General features: G+C 54.1%; 1 protein-coding gene across 1 annotated transcript in view; it reads left to right on the forward strand.

The window, feature by feature from the left end:
* The window catches only part of LOC140108715 (arf-GAP with dual PH domain-containing protein 2-like), a 56,154-nt gene extending 33,610 nt beyond the window's left edge, over window positions 1-22,544 (forward strand). The window contains exons 6-10 of the mRNA XM_072131901.1: window positions 10,586-10,732; window positions 10,802-10,885; window positions 11,937-11,999; window positions 12,077-12,154; window positions 15,425-22,544. Of these exons, the coding sequence (XP_071988002.1) occupies window positions 10,586-10,732; window positions 10,802-10,885; window positions 11,937-11,999; window positions 12,077-12,154; window positions 15,425-15,664 (612 nt within the window). The 3' untranslated portion in view covers window positions 15,665-22,544. The remainder of the gene's footprint in view (window positions 1-10,585; window positions 10,733-10,801; window positions 10,886-11,936; window positions 12,000-12,076; window positions 12,155-15,424) is intronic.
* Window positions 22,545-22,909: the final 365 nt, after the last annotated feature.

A 22,909-nucleotide genomic window follows, 5' to 3' on the forward strand; every position in this document is an offset into this window, starting at 1 on the left:
TCTGGAGCTAAGGGGTGGTCTTGGGGTGTCAGCGCCTGTCTTGTGTCTCCTCAGTGTTCTGGAGCTAAGGGGTGGTCTTGGGGTGTCAGCTCCTGTCTCGTGTCTCCTCAGCGTTCTGGAGATAAGGGGTGGTCTTGGAGTGTCATTGCCTGTCTTGTGTCTCCTCAGCGTTCTGGAGATAAGGGGTGGTCTTGGGGTGTCAGCGCCTGTCTTGTGTCTCCTCAGTGTTCTGGAGCTAAGGGGTGGTCTTGGGGTGTCAGCTCCTTTCTTGTGTCTCCTCAGTGTTCTGGAGGTAAGGGGTGGTCTTGGGGTGTCAGCTCCTGTCTCGTGTCTCCTCAGCGTTCTGGAGATAAGGGGTGGTCTTGGAGTGTCATTGCCTGTCTTGTGTCTCCTCAGCGTTCTGGAGATAAGGGGTGGTCTTGGGGTGTCAGCGCCTGTCTTGTGTCTCCTCAGTGTTCTGGAGCTAAGGGGTGGTCTTGGGGTGTCAGCTCCTTTCTTGTGTCTCCTCAGTGTTCTGGAGGTAAGGGGTGGTCTTGGGGTGTCAGCTCCTGTCTTGTGTCTCCTCAGCGTTCTGGAGCTAAGGGGTGGTCTTGGGGTGTCAGCTCCTGTCTTGTGTCTCCTCAGTGTTCTGGAGCTAAGGGGTGGTCTTGGGGTGTCAGCTCCTGTCTTGTGTCTCCTCAGTGTTCTGGAGGTAAGGGGTGGTCTTGGGGTGTCAGCGCCTGTCTTGTGTCTCCTCAGTGTTCTGGAGGTAAGGGGTGGTCTTGGGGTGTCAGCTCCTGTCTTGTGTCTCCTCAGTGTTCTGGAGCTAAGGGGTGGTCTTGGGGTGTCAGCTTCTCTCTTGTGTCTCCTCAGTGTTCTGGAGATAAGGGGTGGTCTTGGGGTGTCATTGCCTGTCTTGTGTCTCCTCAGTGTTCTGGAGCTAAGGGGTGGTCTTGGGGTGTCAGCGCCTGTCTTGTGTCTCCTCAGTGTTCTGGAGCTAAGGGGTGGTCTTGTGGTGTCAGCTCCTGTCTTGTGTCTCCTCAGCGTTCTGGAGCTAAGGGGTGGTCTTGGGGTGTCAGCGTCTGTCTTGTGTCTCCTCAGCGTTCTGGAGCTAAGGGGTGGTCTTGGGGTGTCAGCGCCTGTCTTGTGTCTCCTCAGTGTTCTGGAGATAAGGGGTGGTCTCGGGGTGTCAGCTCCTGTCTTGTGTCTCCTCAGCGTTCTGGAGCTAAGGGGTGGTCTTGGGGTGTCAGCGTCTGTCTTGTGTCTCCTCAGCGTTCTGGAGCTAAGGGGTGGTCTTGGGGTGTCAGCGCCTGTCTTGTGTCTCCTCAGTGTTCTGGAGATAAGGGGTGGTCTTCGGGTGTCAGCTCCTGTCTTGTGTCTCCTCAGTGTTCTGGAGATAAGGGGTGGTCTTGGGGTGTCAGCTCCTGTCTTGTGTCTCCTCAGTGTTCTGGAGGTAAGGGGTGGTCTTGGGGTGTCAGCTCCTGTCTTGTGTCTCCTCAGTGTTCTGGAGGTAAGGGGTGGTCTTGGGGTGTCAGCGCCTGTCTTGTGTCTCCTCAGTGTTCTGGAGGTAAGGGGTGGTCTTGTGGTGTCAGCTCCTGTCTTGTGTCTCCTCAGTGTTCTGGAGGTAAGGGGTGATCTTGGGGTGTCAGCTCCTGTCTTGTGTCTCCTCAGTGTTCTGGAGGTAAGGGGTGGTCTTGGGGTGTCAGCGCCATTCTTGTGTCTCCTCAGTGTTCTGGAGGTAAGGGGTGGTCTTGTGGTGTCAGCTCCTCTCTTGTGTCTCCTCAGCGTTCTGGAGATAAGGGGTGGTCTTGGGGTGTCAGCGCCTGTCTTGTGTCTCCTCAGTGTTCTGGAGATAAGGGGTGGTCTTGGGGTGTCAGCTCCTGTCTTGTGTCTCCTCAGCGTTCTGGAGCTAAGGGGTGGTCTTGGGGTGTCAGCTCCTGTCTTGTGTCTCCTCAGCGTTCTGGAGCTAAGGGGTGGTCTTGGGGTGTCAGCTCCTGTCTTGTGTCTCCTCAGTGTTCTGGAGGTAAGGGGTGGTCTTGGGGTGTCAGCTCCTGTCTTGTGTCTCCTCAGCGTTCTGGAGGTAAGGGGTGGTCTTGGGGTGTCAGCGCCTGTCTTGTGTCTCCTCAGTGTTCTGGAGGTAAGGGGTGGTCTTGGGGTGTCAGCGCCTGTCTTTTGTCCCCTCAGTGTTCTGGAGCTAAGGGGTGGTCTTGGGGTGTCAGCTCCTGTCTTTTGTCCCCTCAGTGTTCTGGAGCTAAGGGGTGGTCTTGTGGTGTCAGCTCCTGTCTTGTGTCTCCTCAGTGTTCTGGAGCTAAGGGGTGGTCTTGGGGTGTCAGCTCCTGTCTTGTGTCTCCTCAGTGTTCTGGAGGTAAGGGGTGGTCTTGGGGTGTCAGCGCCTGTCTTGTGTCTCCTCAGTGTTCTGGAGGTAAGGGGTGGTCTTGGGGTGTCAGCGTCTGTCTTGTATCTCCTCAGCGTTCTGGAGCTAAGGGGTGGTCTTGGGGTGTCAGCTCCTGTCTTGTGTCTCCTCAGCGTTCTGGAGCTAAGGGGTGGTCTTGGGGTGTCAGCGTCTGTCTTGTATCTCCTCAGTGTTCTGGAGGTAAGGGGTGGTCTTGGGGTGTCAGCGTCTGTCTTGTGTCTCCTCAGTGTTCTGGAGATAAGGCGTGGTCTTGGGGTGTCAGCGCCTGTCTTGTGTCTCCTCAGTGTTCTGGAGGTAAGGGGTGGTCTTGGGGTGTCAGCGCCTGTCTTGTGTCTCCTCAGTGTTCTGGAGATAAGGGGTGGTCTTGGGGTGTCAGCTCCTGTCTTGTGTCTCCTCAGTGTTCTGGAGATAAGGGGTGGTCTTGGGGTGTCAGCGTCTGTCTTGTGTCTCCTCAGTGTTCTGGAGATAAGGGGTGGTCTTGGGGTGTCAGCGCCTGTCTTGTGTCTCCTCAGTGTTCTGGAGCTAAGGGTTGGTCTTGGGGTGTCAGCGTCTGTCTTGTGTCTCCTCAGTGTTCTGGAGGTAAGGGGTGGTCTTGGGGTGTCAGCTCCTGTCTTTTGTCCCCTCAGTGTTCTGGAGCTAAGGGGTGGTCTTGGGGTGTCAGCTCCTGTCTTGTGTCTCCTCAGTGTTCTGGAGGTAAGGGGTGGTCTTGGGGTGTCAGCGCCTGTCTCGTGTCTCCTCAGTGTTCTGGAGCTAAGGGGTGGTCTTGGGGTGTCAGCGTCTGTCTTGTGTCTCCTCAGTGTTCTGGAGCTAGGGGTGGTCTTGTGTCTCCTCAGCGTTCTGGAGCTAAGGGGTGGTCTTGGAGTGTCATTGCCTGTCTTGTGTCTCCTCAGCGTTCTGGAGCTAAGGGGTGGTCTTGTAGTGTCATTGCCTGTCTTGTGTCTCCTCAGTGTTCTGGAGCTAAGGGGTGGTCTTGGAGTGTCATTGCCTGTCTTGTGTCTCCTCAGCGTTCTGGAGATAAGGGGTGGTCTTGGGGTGTCAGCGCCTGTCTTGTGTCTCCTCAGCGTTCTGGAGCTAAGGGGTGGTCTTGGGATGTCAGCTCCTGTCTTGTGTCTCCTCAGTGTTCTGGAGCTAAGGGGTGGTCTTGGGGTGTCATCTCCTGTCTTGTGTCTCCTCAGTGTTCTGGAGGTAAGGGGTGGTCTTGGAGTGTCATTGCCTGTCTTGTGTCTCCTCAGCGTTCTGGAGATAAGGGGTGGTCTTGGGGTGTCAGCGCCTGTCTTGTGTCTCCTCAGCGTTCTGGAGCTAAGGGGTGGTCTTGGGATGTCAGCTCCTGTCTTGTGTCTCCTCAGTGTTCTGGAGCTAAGGGGTGGTCTTGGGGTGTCATCTCCTGTCTTGTGTCTCCTCAGTGTTCTGGAGGTAAGGGGTGGTCTTGGGGTGTCAGCTCCTGTCTTGTGTCTCCTCAGTGTTCTGGAGCTAAGGGGTGGTCTTGGGGTGTCAGCGTCTGTCTTGTGTCCCCTCAGTGTTCTGGAGGTAAGGGGTGGTCTTGGGGTGTCAACTCCTGTCTTGTGTCTCCTCAGTGTTCTGGAGATAAGGGGTGGTCTTGGGGTGTCAGCGCCTGTCTTGTGTCTCCTCAGTGTTCTGGAGGTAAGGGGTGGTCTTGGGGTGTCAGCTCCTGTCTTGTGTCTCCTCAGTGTTCTGGAGCTAAGGGGTGGTCTTGGGGTGTCAGCTTCTCTCTTGTGTCTCCTCAGTGTTCTGGAGATAAGGGGTGGTCTTGGGGTGTCATTGCCTGTCTTGTGTCTCCTCAGTGTTCTGGAGCTAAGGGGTGGTCTTGGGGTGTCAGCGCCTGTCTTGTGTCTCCTCAGTGTTCTGGAGCTAAGGGGTGGTCTTGTGGTGTCAGCTCCTGTCTTGTGTCTCCTCAGTGTTCTGGAGATAAAGGGTGGTCTTGGGGTGTCAGCTCCTGTCTTGTGTCTCCTCAGCGTTCTGGAGCTAAGGGGTGGTCTTGGGGTGTCAGCGTCTGTCTTGTGTCTCCTCAGCGTTCTGGAGCTAAGGGGTGGTCTTGGGGTGTCAGCGCCTGTCTTGTGTCTCCTCAGTGTTCTGGAGATAAGGGGTGGTCTTCGGGTGTCAGCTCCTGTCTTGTGTCTCCTCAGTGTTCTGGAGATAAGGGGTGGTCTTGTGGTGTCAGCGCCTGTCTTGTGTCTCCTCAGCGTTCTGGAGCTAAGGGGTGGTCTTGGGATGTCAGCTCCTGTCTTGTGTCTCCTCAGTGTTCTGGAGCTAAGGGGTGGTCTTGGGGTGTCAGCTCCTGTCTTGTGTCTCCTCAGTGTTCTGGAGGTAAGGGGTGGTCTTGGGGTGTCAGCGTCTGTCTTGTGTCCCCTCAGTGTTCTGGAGGTAAGGGGTGGTCTTGGGGTGTCAACTCCTGTCTTGTGTCTCCTCAGTGTTCTGGAGATAAGGGGTGGTCTTGGGGTGTCAGCGCCTGTCTTGTGTCTCCTCAGTGTTCTGGAGGTAAGGGGTGGTCTTGGGGTGTCAGCTCCTGTCTTGTGTCTCCTCAGTGTTCTGGAGCTAAGGGGTGGTCTTGGGGTGTCAGCTTCTCTCTTGTGTCTCCTCAGTGTTCTGGAGATAAGGGGTGGTCTTGGGGTGTCATTGCCTGTCTTGTGTCTCCTCAGTGTTCTGGAGCTAAGGGGTGGTCTTGGGGTGTCAGCGCCTGTCTTGTGTCTCCTCAGTGTTCTGGAGCTAAGGGGTGGTCTTGTGGTGTCAGCTCCTGTCTTGTGTCTCCTCAGTGTTCTGGAGATAAAGGGTGGTCTTGGGGTGTCAGCTCTTTCTTGTGTCTCCTCAGCGTTCTGGAGCTAAGGGGTGGTCTTGGGGTGTCAGCTCCTGTCTTGTGTCTCCTCAGTGTTCTGGAGCTAAGGGGTGGTCTTGGGGTGTCAGCTCCTGTCTTGTGTCTCCTCAGTGTTCTGGAGCTAAGGGGTGGTCTTGGGGTGTCAGCTCCTGTCTTGTGTCTCCTCAGCGTTCTGGAGCTAAGGGGTGGTCTTGGGGTGTCAGCGCCTGTCTTGTGTCTCCTCAGTGTTCTGGAGATAAGGGGTGGTCTTCGGGTGTCAGCTCCTGTCTTGTGTCTCCTCAGTGTTCTGGAGATAAGGGGTGGTCTTGTGGTGTCAGCTCCTGTCTTGTGTCTCCTCAGTGTTCTGGAGGTAAGGGGTGGTCTTGGGGTGTCAGCTCCTGTCTTGTGTCTCCTCAGTGTTCTGGAGGTAAGGGGTGGTCTTGGGGTGTCAGCTCCTGTCTTGTGTCTCCTCAGTGTTCTGGAGGTAAGGGGTGGTCTTGTGGTGTCAGCTCCTGTCTTGTGTCTCCTCAGTGTTCTGGAGGTAAGGGGTGGTCTTGTGGTGTCAGCTCCTCTCTTGTGTCTCCTCAGCGTTCTGGAGATAAGGGGTGGTCTTGGGGTGTCAGCGCCTGTCTTGTGTCTCCTCAGTGTTCTGGAGATAAGGGGTGGTCTTGGGGTGTCAGCTCCTGTCTTGTGTCTCCTCAGCGTTCTGGAGCTAAGGGATGGTCTTGGGGTGTCAGCTCCTGTCTTGTGTCTCCTCAGCGTTCTGGAGCTAAGGGGTGGTCTTGGGGTGTCAGCGCCTGTCTTGTGTCTCCTCAGTGTTCTGGAGGTAAGGGGTGGTCTTGGGGTGTCAGCGCCTGTCTTTTGTCCCCTCAGTGTTCTGGAGCTAAGGGGTGGTCTTGGGGTGTCAGCGTCTGTCTTGTGTCTCCTCAGCGTTCTGGAGCTAAGGGGTGGTCTTCGGGTGTCAGCTCCTGTCTTTTGTCCCCTCAGTGTTCTGGAGCTAAGGGGTGGTCTTGTGGTGTCAGCTCCTGTCTTGTGTCTCCTCAGTGTTCTGGAGGTAAGGGGTGGTCCTGGGTTGTCAGCGCCTGTCTTGTGTCTCCTCAGTGTTCTGGAGGTAAGGGGTGGTCTTGGGGTGTCAGCGTCTGTCTTGTGTCTCCTCAGTGTTCTGGAGGTAAGGGGTGGTCTTGGGGTGTCAGCGCCTGTCTTGTGTCTCCTCAGTGTTCTGGAGGTAAGGGGTGGTCTTGGGGTGTCAGCGCCTGTCTTGTTTCTCCTCAGCGTTCTGGAGCTAAGGGGTGGTCTTGGGGTGTCAGCGTCTGTCTTGTATCTCCTCAGTGTTCTGGAGGTAAGGGGTGGTCTTGGGGTGTCAGCGTCTGTCTTGTGTCTCCTCAGTGTTCTGGAGATAAGGGGTGGTCTTGGGGTGTCAGCTCCTGTCTTGTGTCTCCTCAGTGTTCTGGAGGTAAGGGGTGGTCTTGGGGTGTCAGCTCCTGTCTTGTGTCTCCTCAGTGTTCTGGAGGTAAGGGGTGGTCTTGGGGTGTCAGCTCTTCTCTTGTGTCTCCTCAGTGTTCTGGAGGTAAGGGGTGGTCTTGGGGTGTCAGCTCTTCTCTTGTGTCTCCTCAGTGTTCTGGAGATAAGGGGTGGTCTTGGGGTGTCAGCTCCTGTCTTGTGTCTCCTCAGTGTTCTGGAGATAAGGGGTGGTCTTGGGGTGTCAGCGTCTGTCTTGTGTCTCCTCAGTGTTCTGGAGATAAGGGGTGGTCTTGGGGTGTCAGCGCCTGTCTTGTGTCTCCTCAGTGTTCTGGAGCTAAGGGTTGGTCTTGGGGTGTCAGCGTCTGTCTTGTGTCTCCTCAGTGTTCTGGAGGTAAGGGGTGGTCTTGGGGTGTCAGCGCCTGTCTTGTGTCTCCTCAGTGTTCTGGAGGTAAGGGGTGGTTCTGGGGTGTCAGCTCCTGTCTTGTGTCTCCTCAGTGTTCTGGAGCTAAGGGGTGGTCTTGGGGTGTCAGCTCCTGTCTTTTGTCCCCTCAGTGTTCTGGAGCTAAGGGGTGGTCTTGGGGTGTCAGCTCCTGTCTTGTGTCTCCTCAGTGTTCTGGAGGTAAGGGGTGGTCTTGGGGTGTCAGCGTCTGTCTTGTGTCTCCTCAGTGTTCTGGAGGTAAGGGGTGGTCTTGGGGTGTCAGCGTCTGTCTTGTGTCTCCTCAGTGTTCTGGAGGTAAGGGGTGGTCTTGGGGTGTCAGCTCTTCTCTTGTGTCTCCTCAGTGTTCTGGAGATAAGGGGTGGTCTTGGGGTGTCAACTCCTGTCTTGTGTCTCCTCAGCGTTCTGGAGATAAGGGGTGGTCTTGGAGTGTCATTGCCTGTCTTGTGTCTCCTCAGCGTTCTGGAGGTAAGGGGTGGTTCTGGGGTGTCAGCGCCTGTCTTGTGTCTCCTCAGTGTTCTGGAGGTAAGGGGTGGTCTTGGGGTGTCAGCTCCTGTCTTGTGTCTCCTCAGTGTTCTGGAGATAAGGGGTGGTCTTGGGGTGTCAGCTCCTTTCTTGTGTCTCCTCAGTGTTCTGGAGGTAAGGGGTGGTCTTGGGGTGTCAGCTCCTGTCTTGTGTCTCCTCAGTGTTCTGGAGCTAAGGGGTGGTCTTGGGGTGTCAGCTCTTTCTTGTGTCTCCTCAGCGTTCTGGAGCTAGGGGGTGGTCTTGGGGTGTCAGCGTCTGTCTTGTGTCTCCTCAGTGTTCTGGAGATAAGGGGTGGTCTTGGGGTGTCAGCGTCTGTCTTGTGTCTCCTCAGTGTTCTGGAGGTAAGGGGTGGTCTTGGGGTGTCAGCTCCTGTCTTTTGTCCCCTCAGTGTTCTGGAGCTAAGGGGTGGTCTTGGGGTGTCAGCTCCTGTCTTGTGTCTCCTCAGTGTTCTGGAGGTAAGGGGTGGTCTTGGGGTGTCAGCGTCTGTCTTGTGTCTCCTCAGTGTTCTGGAGGTAAGGGGTGGTCTTGGGGTGTCAGCGTCTGTCTTGTGTCTCCTCAGTGTTCTGGAGCTAGGGGTGGTCTTGTGTCTCCTCAGCGTTCTGGAGCTAAGGGGTGGTCTTGGGGTGTCAGCGTCTGTCTTGTGTCTCCTCAGTGTTCTGGAGGTAAGGGGTGGTCTTGGGGTGTCAGCGTCTGTCTTGTGTCTCCTCAGTGTTCTGGAGGTAAGGGGTGGTCTTGGGGTGTCAGCTCCTGTCTTTTGTCCCCTCAGTGTTCTGGAGGTAAGGGGTGGTCTTGGGGTGTCAGCTCCTTTCTTGTGTCTCCTCAGTGTTCTGGAGGTAAGGGGTGGTCTTGGGGTGTCAGCTCCTGTCTTGTGTCCCCTCAGTGTTCTGGAGATAAGGGGTGGTCTTGGGGTGTCAGTGTCTGTCTTGTGTCTCCTCAGTGTTCTGGAGATAAGGGGTGGTCTTGGGGTGTCAGCGTCTGTCTTGTGTCTCCTCAGTGTTCTGGAGCTAGGGGTGGTCTTGTGTCTCCTCAGCGTTCTGGAGATAAGGGGTGGTCTTGGGGTGTCAGCGTCTGTCTTGTGTCTCCTCAGTGTTCTGGAGCTAGGGGTGGTCTTGTGTCTCCTCAGCGTTCTGGAGATAAGGGGTGGTCTTGGGGTGTCAGCTCCTGTCTTGTGTCTCCTCAGTGTTCTGGAGGTAAGGGGTGGTCTTGGAGTGTCATTGCCTGTCTTGTGTCTCCTCAGCTTTCTGGAGGTAAGGGGTGGTCTTGGGGTGTCAGCTCCTGTCTTGTGTCTCCTCAGTGTTCTGGAGATAAGGGGTGGTCTTGGGGTGTCAGTGCCTGTCTTGTGTCTCCTCAGTGTTCTGGAGGTAAGGGGTGGTCTTGGGGTGTCAGCGTCTGTCTTGTGTCTCCTCAGCGTTCTGGAGATAAGGGGTGGTCTTGGGGTGTCAGCGCCTGTCTTGTGTCTCCTCAGTGTTCTGGAGGTAAGGGGTGGTCTTGGGGTGTCAGCTCCTGTCTTGTGTCTCCTCAGTGTTCTGGAGGTAAGGGGTGGTCTTGGGGTGTCAGCTCCTCTCTTGTGTCTCCTCAGCGTTCTGGAGCTAAGGGGTGGTCTTGGAGTGTCATTGCCTGTCTTGTGTCTCCTCAGCGTTCTGGAGGTAAGGGGTGGTCTTGGGGTGTCAGCTCCTGTCTTGTGTCTCCTCAGTGTTCTGGAGGTAAGGGGTGGTCTTGGGGTGTCAGCTCTTTTCTTGTGTCTCCTCAGTGTTCTGGAGGTAAGGGGTGGTCTTGGGGTGTCAGCTCCTGTCTTGTGTCCCCTCAGTGTTCTGGAGATAAGGGGTGGTCTTGGGGTGTCAGCGTCTGTCCTGTGTCTCCTCAGTGTTCTGGAGATAAGGGGTGGTCTTGGGGTGTCAGCGTCTGTCTTGTGTCTCCTCAGTGTTCTGGAGGTAAGGGGTGGTCTTGGGGTGTCAGCTCCTGTCTTTTGTCTCCTCAGTGTTCTGGAGATAAGGGGTGGTCTTGGGGTGTCAGTGCCTGTCTTGTGTCTCCTCAGTGTTCTGGAGCTAGGGGTGGTCTTGTGTCTCCTCAGTGTTCTGGAGCTAAGGGGTGGTCTTGGAGTGTCATTGCCTGTCTTGTGTCTCCTCAGCGTTCTGGAGGTAAGGGGTGGTCTTGGGGTGTCAGCTCCTGTCTTGTGTCTCCTCAGTGTTCTGGAGGTAAGGGGTGGTCTTGGGGTGTCAGCTCCTGTCTTGTGTCTCCTCAGTGTTCTGGAGGTAAGGGGTGGTCTTGGAGTGTCATTGCCTGTCTTGTGTCTCCTCAGCGTTCTGGAGGTAAGGGGTGGTCTTGGGGTGTCAGCGTCTGTCTTGTGTCTCCTCAGTGTTCTGGAGCTAAGGGGTGGTCTTGGGGTGTCAGCTCCTGTCTTGTGTCTCCTCAGTGTTCTGGAGCTAGGGGTGGTCTTGTGTCTCCTCAGCGTTCTGGAGGTAAGGGGTGGTCTTGGAGTGTCATTGCCTGTCTTGTGTCTCCTCAGCGTTCTGGAGGTAAGGGGTGGTCTTGGGGTGTCAGCTCCTGTCTTGTGTCTCCTCAGTGTTCTGGAGGTAAGGGGTGGTCTTGGAGTGTCATTGCCTGTCTTGTGTCTCCTCAGCGTTCTGGAGGTAAGGGGTGGTCTTGGGGTGTCAGCTCCTCTCTTGTGTCTCCTCAGTGTTCTGGAGCTAAGGGGTGTTCTTGGGGTGTCATTGCCTCTCTTGTGTCTCCTCAGTGTTCTGGAGCTAAGGGGTGGTCTTGGGGTGTCAGCGTCTCTCTTGTTTCTCCTCAGTGTTCTGGAGCTAAGGGGTGGTCTTGGGGTGTCAGCTCCTCTCTTGTGTCTCCTCAGTGTTCTGGAGCTAAGGGGTGGTCTTGGGGTGTCATTGCCTCTCTTGTGTCTCCTCAGTGTTCTGGAGCTAAGGGGTGGTCTTGGGGTGTCAGCTCCTCTCTTGTGTCTCCTCAGCGTTCTGGAGCTAAGGGGGTGATTCCTATACAGAGTCTGAACGTCATGTTCCAGTGTGAGAAGATGGGACATGAGCACGGGCTGGAGATGACGTGTGAGCAGGACGGGCGCACCAGGAGTATATACGTGTACCACGAGGACGGGGAGGTGAGCGCCGGCTTCTCCAGCATCAGGACCCCCAGGGTTGTCCCTGACTAACGCTCCTTGTCCCGGCAGGAGATTGTCACCTGGTATAACGTCCTCCGTTTCGCACGGTTCAACTACCTTAAAAAGACCTTTCCAGAGACTTCAGAGCTGGAGGTAAGGACGGAGCGTGGGGCGGAGAGGACACTGCCCGGGGCCCCTGCTGGGGGCCCGGATCCTCCTGCCCTGGTGGTGTCACCATGGGGGCTCGTTCTCCAGTTACTGGAGGATCATCTGCGGGTAACACAGGGCGAGAGGAGTCAGTATCTGGAGAACCGGATCTTCCACATTCTTGACCTGATCTTGGCGTCTTCCGTTATTTCCCTCGTAGCGGAAAACAGGCGGCAAATATTTCAGGGAGAACCCGGAGCCTCAGCAGAAAGCAACTGTATGAACGATTGATGACAAGGGGGAGGAGTGCGAGGCCTGGTATTACTAGTGTCACATGACAAGGGGGAGGAGTAAGAGGCCTGGTATTACCAGTGTCACATGACAAGGGGGAGGAGTACAAGGCCTGGTATTACTAGTGTCACATGACAAGGGGGAGGAGTACGAGGCCTGGTATTACTAGTGTCACATGACAAGGGGGAGGAGTACGAGGCCTGGTATTACCAGTGTCGCATGACAAGGGGAGGAGTACGAGGCCTGGTATTACCGGAGTGGCTGGTGGTTGCGGCCTAGGGCACGCTGATATCACGGTGCTTGGTATGGGGAGCGGAGGGTTGTCCTACAGCCTGGCAGCTCTCCAGCAGGTGGTGTGTGCAAGAAATATGGAGGGAGAGGCTGATGTACTGGTTCTCCCTGGGGAAACCCCTGAGGGTCTGTAGGATGAGTCCCCGGGTAATGGATGGGGAGCCCGTGGTGGTAACAGCCGTATCCAGGGATCCAAACATCAGCAGAACTTCAGCTGGAAGGAGATATCTGGCTGGAGCAGGTCCGCAGGAAGAGGTGCGTGCAGCCTGGTAAGGTGGCATCGGTCTGGGCTGGGAGTGGTGATGTGAACCTCTGTTCTGGGCCTATTCTCCTCTGACTGGCCCGGTGTCAGGCACTTACCTGAGACTTCTCTGCTGCCCCTCGTGGCACATTACACGCGGACAGCGCCCCTCGTGGCACAGAATGTGGATCCATCACCCTCCATATATTATATCGGTCACGTTCTGTTTTATAGCTGATCCCGAGGATTACCCGCAGTTACACCAAATGTGGATATATGGAGAAGACCGGACCCACTGTGAGTGCCCCCAGCGCTGTAGCGCCCCCATGTGGTTCTGCTGTTCTAGGTTACCCATCTCTCTCTTTACTCCGCAGCAGAGAGAACCCTTCAAGAAACGATGGTTCAACCTGGACTCAGAGGAGAGGAAACTCCTGTATTACAAGAAACCGATGGTGAGTTCTCATTGGTAGAGGGACCTGTGTATTACATGTCCAGACTGCTCTAGAACCAGTAGACATGACTTGTGTATTACATATCCAGGCTGCTCTAGAACCAGTAGACATGACTTGTGTATTACATATCCAGGCTGCTCTAGAACCAGTAGACATGACTTGTGTATTACATGTCCAGACTGCTCTAGAACCAGTAGACATGACTTGTGTATTACATATCCAGGCTGCTCTAGAACCAGTAGACATGACTTGTGTATTACATGTCCAGGCTGCTCTAAAACCAGTAGACATGACTTGTGTATTACATGTCCAGACTGCTCTAGAACCAGTAGACATGACTTGTGTATTACATGTCCGGGCTGCTCTAGAACCAGTAGACATGACTTGTGTATTACATGCCTGGGCTGCTCTAGAACCAGTAGACATGACTTGTGTATTACATGACTTGTGTATTACATGTCCAGGCTGCTCTAGAACCAGTAGACATTGCTTGTCCAGGCTGCTCTAGAACCAGTAGACATGACTTGTGTATTACATGTCCCGTATGCTCTAGAACCAGTAGACATGACTTGTGTATTACTTGTCCAGGCTGCTCTAGAACCAGTAGACATGACTTGTGTATTACATGTCCAGGCTGCTCTAGAACCAGTAGACATGACTTGTGTATTACATGCCCGGGCTGCTCTAGAACCAGTAGACATGACTTGTGTATTACATGCCCAGGCTGCTCTAGAACCAGTAGACATTACTTGTCCAGGCTGCTCTAGAACCAGTAGACATGACTTGTGTATTACATGTCCGGGCTGCTCTAGAACCAGTAGACATGACTTGTGTATTACATGACTTGTGTATTACATGTCCAGGCTGCTCTAGAACCAGTAGACATTACTTGTGTATTACATGACTTGTGTATTACATGTCCAGGCTGCTCTAGAACCAGTAGACATTACTTGTCCAGGCTGCTCTAGAACCAGTAGACATGACTTGTGTATTACATGCCCGGGCTGCTCTAGAACCAGTAGACATGACTTGTGTATTACATGTCCAGGCTGCTTTAGAACTAGTAGACATGACTTGTGTATTACTTGTCCAGGCTGCTCTAGAACCAGTAGACATGACTTGTGTATTACATGTCCAGGCTGCTCTAGAACCAGTAGACATGACTTGTGTATTACATGCCCAGGCTGCTCTAGAACCAGTAGACATGACTTGTGTATTACTTGTCCAGGCTGCTCTAGAACCAGTAGACATGACTTGTGTATTACATGTCCAGGCTGCTCTAGAACCAGTAGACATGACTTGTGTATTACATGTCCAGGCTGCTCTAGAACCAGTAGACATTACTTGTCCAGGCTGCTCTAGAACCAGTAGACATGACTTGTGTATTACATGTCCAGGCTGCTCTAGAACCAGTAGACATGACTTGTGTATTACATGTCCAGGCTGCTCTAGAACCAGTAGACATGACTTGTGTATTACTTGTCCAGGCTGCTCTAGAACCAGTAGACATGACTTGTGTATTACATGCCCAGGCTGCTCTAGAACCAGTAGACATGACTTGTGTATTACATGCCCAGGCTGCTCTAGAACCAGTAGACATGACTTGTGTATTACTTGTCCAGGCTGCTTTAGAACCAGTAGACATGACTTGTGTATTACATGACTTGTGTATTACATGTCCAGGCTGCTCTAGAACCAGTAGACATTACTTGTCCAGGCTGCTCTAGAACCAGTAGACATGACCTGTGTATTACTTGTCCAGGCTGCTCTAGAACCAGTAGACATGACTTGTGTATTACATGTCCAGGCTGCTCTAGAACCAGTAGACATGACTTGTGTATTACATGTCCGGGCTGCTCTAGAACCAGTAGACATGACTTGTGTATTACATGTCCAGGCTGCTCTAGAACCAGTAGACATTACTTGTCCAGGCTGCTCTAGAACCAGTAGACATGACTTGTGTATTACATGCCCGGGCTGCTCTAGAACCAGTAGACATGACTTGTGTATTACATGACTTGTGTATTACATGCCCAGGCTGCTCTAGAACCAGTAGACATGACTTGTGTATTACTTGTCCAGGCTGCTCTAGAACCAGTAGACATGACTTGTGTATTACATGCCCAGGCTGCTCTAGAACCAGTAGACATGACTTGTGTATTACTTGTCCAGGCTGCTCTAGAACCAGTAGACATGACTTGTGTATTACATGTCCAGGCTGCTCTAGAACCAGTAGACATGACTTGTGTATTACATGCCCAGGCTGCTCTAGAACCAGTAGACATGACTTGTGTATTACTTGTCCAGGCTGCTCTAGAACCAGTAGACATGACTTGTGTATTACATGCCCAGGCTGCTCTAGAACCAGTAGACATGACTTGTGTATTACATGCCCAGGCTGCTCTAGAACCAGTAGACATGACTTGTGTATTACATGCCCAGGCTGCTCTAGAACCAGTAGACATGACTTGTGTATTACATGCCCAGGCTGCTCTAGAACCAGTAGACATGACTTGTGTATTACTTGTCCAGGCTGCTTTAGAACCAGTAGACATGACTTGTGTATTACATGTCCAGGCTGCTCTAGAACCAGTAGACATTACTTGTCCAGGCTGCTCTAGAACCAGTAGACATGACCTGTGTATTACTTGTCCAGGCTGCTCTAGAACCAGTAGACATGACTTGTGTATTACATGTCCAGGCTGCTCTAGAACCAGTAGACATGACTTGTGTATTACATGCCCGGGCTGCTTTAGAACCAGTAGACATGACTTGTGTATTACATGTCCGGGCTGCTCTAGAACCAGTAGACATGACTTGTGTATTACATGCCCGGGATGCTTTAGAACCAGTAGACATGACTTGTGTATTACATGTCCGGGCTACTCTAGAACCAGTAGACATGACTTGTGTATTACATGTCCAGGCTGCTCTAGAACCAGTAGACATGACTTGTGTATTACATGCCCGGGCTGCTCTAGAACCAGTAGACATGACTTGTGTATTACTTGTCCAGGCTGCTCTAGAACTTGTAGACATGACTTGTGTATTACATGACTTGTGTATTATGTGTCCAGGTTGCTCGAGTAGACATGACCTGTATATTACATATAGGGAACTGTCTAGAACCAGTAGCCAAGTCCTGTATATTACATATGGGGAATAGTCTAGAACCAGCAGACGTGACCTGTATATAACACATGGAGAATAGTCTAGAACCACCAGACATGCCCTGTATATAACCTATGACCCGTATCTATGTGTTTGCAGGATCCCTACGAGACGGGTCAGGTCTTCATAGGGAGCGGCGCCTCCGGGTTCCATGTGTTGGAGGGTTTTCCAAATGGATTGAGGGGGAACAGGTGGGAGGCGGGAATCACCATCCGGACCCCCCAGCGGGAATATGTCTTCACCTGCGAGAACATCAAGGAGCAGAAGGAGTGGCTGCAGGCGCTGCGAGACGTCATCGCCCGACCAATCAGCACGCAGGACGCTGCCGCAGATCTATAGGGACATCATGTGACTGCACACAAGCAGCTAATACCCTATCCTCCAGTCACATCCAGAGCTGCAGCCAATGATCTGCTGTTACATCACATGATATCCTCCAATCACATCCAGAGCTGTAACAATAATAATCTTATTTGTATATCACCAGCATATTCCATAGCGCTGTACAAAGCATAGCGGACACATAGAATATTACAGAGGAATAACTGACTATGAGGATGAGGGGAGGACACAAGAGCTTACAGTCTATGAGGATGAGGGAGGACACAAGAGCTTACAGTCTATGAGGATGAGGGGGGGACACAAGAGCTTACAGTCTATGAGGATGAGGGAGGACACAAGAGCTTACAGTCTATGAGGATGAGGGAGTGACACAAGAGCTTACAGTCTATGAGGATGAGGGGGTGACACAAGAGCTTACAGTCTATGAGGATGAGGGGGGACACAAGAGCTTACAGTCTATGAGGATAAGGGAGTGACACAAGAGCTTACAGTCTATGAGGATAAGGGGGTGACACAAGAGCTTACAGTCTATGAGGATGAGGGGGGACACAAGAGCTTACAGTCTATGAGGATAAGGGGGTGACACAAGAGCTTACAGTCTATGAGGATGAGGAGGACACAAGAACTTACAGTCTATGAGGATAAGGGAGTGACACAAGAGCTTACAGTCTATGAGGATAAGGGGGTGACACAAGAGCTTACAGTCTATGAGGATGAGGAGGACACAAGAACTTACAGTCTATGAGGATGAGGGGGTGACAAAAGAGCTTACAGTCCATGAGGATGAGGGGTGACACAAGAGCTTACAGTCTATGAGGATGAGGTGGTGACACAAGAGCATACAGTCTATGAGGATGAGGGGGGGACACAAGAGCTTACAGTCTATGAGGATGAGGTGGTGACACAAGAGCATACAGTCTATGAGGATGAGGTGGTGACACAAGAGCTTACAGTCTATGAGGATGAGGGGGTGACACAAGAGCTTACAGTCTATGAGGATGAGGTGGTGACACAAGAGCATACAGTCTATGAGGATGAGGGGGGGACACAAGAGCTAACAGTCTATGAGGATGAGGGGGTGACACAAGAGCTTACAGTCTATAAGGATGAGGGAGGACACAAGAGCTTACAGTCTATGAGGATGAGGGGGGACACAAGAGCTTACAGTCTATGAGGAGGAGGGGTGACACCCATACACAGCGAGCTGCCATGTCCTGTGTCCTGACACTTTTCTATCATAGCCAGCAGTGGTCAGGGGTCAGCATGGGTGCTCTGACCCCTCTGTGACTACACTCCCCATACACAGCGAGCTGCCATGTCCTGTGTGTCCTGACACCTTTCTATCATAGCCAGCAGTGGTCAGCGGTCAGCATGGGTGCTCTGACACCTCTGTGACTACACCCCCCATACACAGTGAGCTGCCATGTCCTGTGTCCTGACACCTTTCTATCATAGCCAGCAGAGGTCAGGGGTTAGCATGGGCGCTCTGACCCCTCTGTGACTACACCCCCATACACAGCGAGCTGCCATGTCCTGTGTGTCCTGACACCTTTCTATCATAGCCAGCAGTGGTCAGGGGTCAGCATGGGTGCTCTGACCCCTCTGTGACTACACCCCCCATACACAGCGAGCTGCCATGTCCTGTGTGTCCTGACACCATTCTATCATAGCCAGCAGTGGTCAGGGGTCAGCATGGGTGCTCTGACCCCTATGTGACTACACCCCCCATACACAGCGAGCTGCCATGTCCTGTGTGTCCTGACACCATTCTATCATAGCCAGCAGTGGTCAGGGGTCAGCATGGGTGCTCTGACCCCTATGTGACTACACCCCCCATACACAGCGAGCTGCCATGTCCTGTGTGTCCTGACACCTTTCTATCATAGCCAGCAGTGGTCAGGGGTCAGCATGGGCGCTCTGACCCCTATGTAAATACACCCCCATACACAGCGAGCTGCCATGTCCTGTGTGTCCTGACACCTTTCTATCATAGCCAGCAGTGGTCAGGGGTCAGCATGGGGGCTCTGACCTCTCTGTGACTACACCCCCATACACAGCGAGCTGCCATGTCCTGTGTCCTGACACCTTTCTATCATAGCCAGCAGTGGTCAGGGGTCAGCATGGGCGCTTTGACCCCTCTGTGACTACACTCCCCATACACAGCGAGCTGCCATGTCCTGTGTGTCCTGACACCTTTCTATCATAGCCAGCAGTGGTCAGGGGTCAGCATGGGTGCTCTGACCCCTCTGTGACTGCATTCCCCATACACAGCGAGCTGCCATGTCCTGTGTGTCCTGACACCTTTCTATGATAGCCAGCAGTGGTCAGGGGTCAGCATGGGCGCTCTGACCCCTCTGTGACTACACCCCCCATACACAGGGAGCTGCCATGTCCTGTGTGTCCTGTCACCTTTCTATCATAGCCAGCAGTGGTCAGGGGTCAGCATGGGCGCTCTGATCCCTCTGTGACTACACCCCCCATACACAGCGAGCTGCCATGTCCTGTGTGTCCTGATACCTTTCTATCATAGCCAGCTGTGGTCAGGGGTCAGCATGGGCTCTCTGACCCCTCTGTGACTACACCCCCATACACAGCGAGCTGCCATGTCCTATGTGTCCTGACACCTTTCTATCATAGCCAGCTGTGGTCAGGGGTCAGCATGGGCTCTCTGACCCCTCTGTGACTACACCCCCATACACAGCGAGCTGCCATGTCCGGTGTGTCCTGACACCTTTCTATCATAGCCAGCAGTGGTCAGGGGTCAGCATGGGCGCTCTGACCTCTCTGTGACTACACCCCCCCATACACAGCGAGCTGCCATGTCCTGTGTGTCCCGACACCTTTCTATCATAGCCAGCAGTGGTCAGGGGTCAGCATGGGCGCTCTGACCACTCTCTGACTACATCCCCCATACACAGCAAGCTGCCATGTCCTGTGTGTCCTGACACCATTCTATCATAGCCAGCAGTGGTCAGGGGTCAGCATGGGCGCTCTGACCTCTCTGTGACTACACCCCCCATACACAGCGAGCTGCCATGTCCTGTGTGTCCTGAAACCTTTCTATCATAGCCAGCAGGGGTCAGCGTGGGCGCTCTGACCCCTCTGTGACTACACCCCCCATACACAGCGAGCTGCCATGTCCTTTGTGTCCTAACACCTTTCTATCATAGCCAGCAGTGGTCAGGGGTCAGCATGGGCGCTCTGACCCCTCTGTGACTACAACCCCCATACACAGCAAGCTGCCATGTCCTGTGTGTCCTGACACCTTTCTATCATAGCCAGCAGTGGTCAGGGGTCAGCATGGGCGCTCTGACCCCTCTGTGACTACACCCCCCATACACAGCGAGCTACCATGTCCTGTGTGTCCTGACACCTTTCTATCATAGCCAGCAGTGGTCAGGGGTCAGCATGGGCGCTCTGACCCCTCTGTGACTGCAACCCCCATACACAGCAAGCTGCCATGTCCTGTGTGTCCTGACACCTTTCTATCATAGCCAGCAGTGGTCAGGGGTCAGCATGGGCGCTCTGACCCCTCTGTGACTACACCTCCCATACACAGCGAGCTGCCATGTCCTGTGTCCTGACACCTTTCTATCATAGCCAGCAGTGGTCAGGGGTCAGCATGGGCGCTCTGACCCCTCTGTGACTACACCCCCCATACACAGTGAGCTTCCATGTCCTGTGTGTCCTGACACCTTTCTATCATAGCCAGCAGTGGTAAGGGGTCAGCATGGGCGCTCTGACCCCTCTGTGGCTACACCCCCATACACAGCGAGCTGCCATGTACAGTGTCCTGACACCTCTCTATCATAGCCAGCAGTGGTCAGGGGTCAGCATGGGTGCTCTGACCTCTCTGTTACTACACCCCCCCTTCACAGCGAGCTGCCATGTCCTGTGTGTCCTGACACCTTTCTATCATAGCCAGCAGTGATCAGGGGTTAGCATGGGCGCTCTGACCCCTCAGTGACTACACCCCCCCTACACAGCGAGCTGCCATGTCCTGTGTGTCCTGACACCTTTCTATCATAGCCAGCAGTGATCAGGGGTCAGCATGGGCGCTTTGACCCCTCTGTGACTACACCTTCATACACAGCGAGCTGCCATGTCCTGTGTGTCCTGACACCTTTTTATCATAGCCAGCAGTGGTCAGGGGTCAGCATGGGCGCTCTGACCCCTCAGTGACTACACCCCCATAGACAGCGAGCTGCCATGTCCTGTGTCCTGACACCTTTCTATCATAGCCAGCAGTGGTCAGGGGTCAGCATGGGGGCTCTGACCTCTCTGTGACTACACCCCCCATACACAGCGAGCTTCCATGTCCTGTGTGTCCTGACACCTTTCTATCATAGCCAGCAGTGATCAGGGGTCAGCATGGGCGCTCTGACCCCTCTGTGACTACACTCCCCATACACAGCGAGCTGCCATGTCCTGTGTGTCCTGACACCTTTCTATCATAGCCAGCAGTGGTCAGGGGCAGCATGGGCGCTCTGACCCCTCTGTGACTACACCCCCCATACACAGCGAGCTGCCATGTCCTGTGTGTCCTGACACCTTTCTATCATAGCCAGCAGTGGTCAGGGGTCAGCATGGGTGCTCTGACCCCTCTGTGACTACAACCCCCATACACAGCGAGCTGCCATGTCCTGTGTGTCCTGACACCTTTCTATCATAGCCAGCAGTGATCAGGGGTCAGCATGGGCGCTTTGACCCCTCTGTGACTACACCTTCATACACAGCGAGCTGCCATGTCCTGTGTGTCCTGACACCTTTTTATCATAGCCAGCAGTGGTCAGGGGTCAGCATGGGCGCTCTGACCCCTCAGTGACTACACCCCCATAGACAGCGAGCTGCCATGTCCTGTGTCCTGACACCTTTCTATCATAGCCAGCAGTGGTCAGGGGTCAGCATGGGGGCTCTGACCTCTCTGTGACTACACCCCCCATACACAGCGAGCTGCCATGTCCTGTGTGTCCTGAAACCTTTCTATCATAGCCAGCAGTGATCAGGGGTCAGCATGGGCGCTCTGACCCCTCTGTGACTACACTCCCCATACACAGCGAGCTGCCATGTCCTGTGTGTCCTGACACCTTTCTATCATAGCCAGCAGTGGTCAGGGGCAGCATGGGCGCTCTGACCCCTCTGTGACTACACCCCCCATACACAGCGAGCTGCCATGTCCTGTGTCCTGACACCTTTCTATCATAGCCAGCAGTGGTCAGGGGTCAGCATGGACGCTCTGACCCCTCAGTGACTACACCCCCATACACAGCGAGCTGCCATGTCCTGTGTGTCCTGACACCTTTCTATCATAGCCAGCAGTGGTCAGGGGTCAGCATGGGTGCTCTGACCCCTCTGTGACTACAACCCCCATACACAGCGAGCTGCCATGTCCTGTGTGTCCTGACACCTTTCTATCATAGCCAGCAGTGGTCAGGGGTCAGCATGGGCGCTCTGACCCCTCTGTGGCTACACCCCCATACACAGCGAGCTGCCATGTACAGTGTCCTGACACCTCTCTATCATAGCCAGCAGTGGTCAGGGGTCAGCATGGGTGCTCTGACCTCTCTGTTACTACACCCCCCCTACACAGCGAGCTGCCATGTCCTGTGTGTCCTGACACCTTTCTATCATAGCCAGCAGTGATCAGGGGTCAGCATGGGCGCTCTGACCCCTCTGTGACTACACCTTCATACACAGCGAGCTGCCATGTCCTGTGTGTCCTGACACCTTTCTATCATAGCCAGCAGTGGTCAGGGGTCAGCATGGGCGCTCTGACCCCTCAGTGACTACACCCCCATAGACAGCGAGCTGCCATGTCCTGTGTCCTGACACCTTTCTATCATAGCCAGCAGTGGTCAGGGGCAGCATGGGCGCTCTGACCCCTCTGTGACTACACCCCCCATACACAGCGAGCTGCCATGTCCTGTGTGTCCTGACACCTTTCTATCATAGCCAGCAGTGGTCAGGGTTCAGCATGGGCGCTCTGACCCCTCAGTGACTACACCCCCATAGACAGCGAGCTGCCATGTCCTGTGTCCTGACACCTTTCTATCATATCCAGCAGTGGTCAGGGGTCAGCATGGGTGCTCTGACCCCTCTGTGACTACACCCTCCATACACAGCGAGCTGCCATGTCCTGTGTGTCCTGACACCTTTCTATCATAGCCAGCAGTGGTCAGGGGTCAGCATGGGCGCTCTGACCCCTCTGTGACTACACCCCCATACACAGCGAGCTGCCATGTCCTGTGTGTCCTGACACCTTTCTATCATAGCCAGCTGTGGTAAGGGGTCAGCATGGGTGCTCTGACCCCTCTGTGACAACACCCCCATACACAGTGAGCTGCCATGTCCTGTATGTCCTGACACCTTTCTATCATAACCAGCAGGGGTCAGGGGTCAGCATGGGTGCTCTGACCCCTCTGTGACTACACCCCCATGCACAGCGAGCTGCCATGTCCTGTGTCTCCTGACACCTTTCTATCATAGCCAGCAGTGGTGAAGGGTCAGCATGGGCGCTCTGACCCCTCTGTGACTACACCCCCCATACACAGCGAGCTGCCATGTCCTGTGTGTCCTGACACCTTTCTATCATAGCCAGCAGTGGTCAGGGGTCAGCATGGGCGCTCTGACCACTCTGTGACTACACCCCCCCCCCCATACACAGCGAGCTGCCATGTCCTGTGTGTCCTGACACCTTTCTATCATAGCCAGCAGTGGTAAGGGGTCAGCATGGGCGCTCTGACCCCTCTGTGACTACACCCCCCATACAAAGCGAGCTGCCATGTCCTGTGTGTCCTGACACCTTTCTATCATAGCCAGCAGTGGTCAGGGGTCAGCATGGGCGCTGTGACCACTCTGTGACTACACCCCCCCCCACCCATACACAGCGAGCTGCCATGTCCTGTGTCCTGACACCTTTCTATCATAGCCAGCAGTGGTGAAGGGTCAGCATGGGCGCTCTGACCCCTCTGTGACTACACCCCCCATACACAGCGAGCTGCCATGTCCTGTGTGTCCTGACACCTTTCTATCATAGCCAGCAGTGGTGAAGGGTCAGCATGGGCGCTCTGACCCCTCTGTGACTACACCCCCCATACACAGCGAGCTGCCATGTCCTGTGTGTCCTGACACCTTTCTATCATAGCCAGCAGTGGTCAGGGGTCAGCATGGGCGCTCTGACCCCTCTGTGACTACACCCCCCATACACAGCGAACTGCCATGTCCTGTGTGTCCTGACACCTT

This window comes from Engystomops pustulosus, unplaced genomic scaffold (genome assembly GCF_040894005.1).
Source record: "Engystomops pustulosus unplaced genomic scaffold, aEngPut4.maternal MAT_SCAFFOLD_173, whole genome shotgun sequence".
NCBI classification, from domain to species: Eukaryota; Metazoa; Chordata; class Amphibia; order Anura; family Leptodactylidae; genus Engystomops; species Engystomops pustulosus.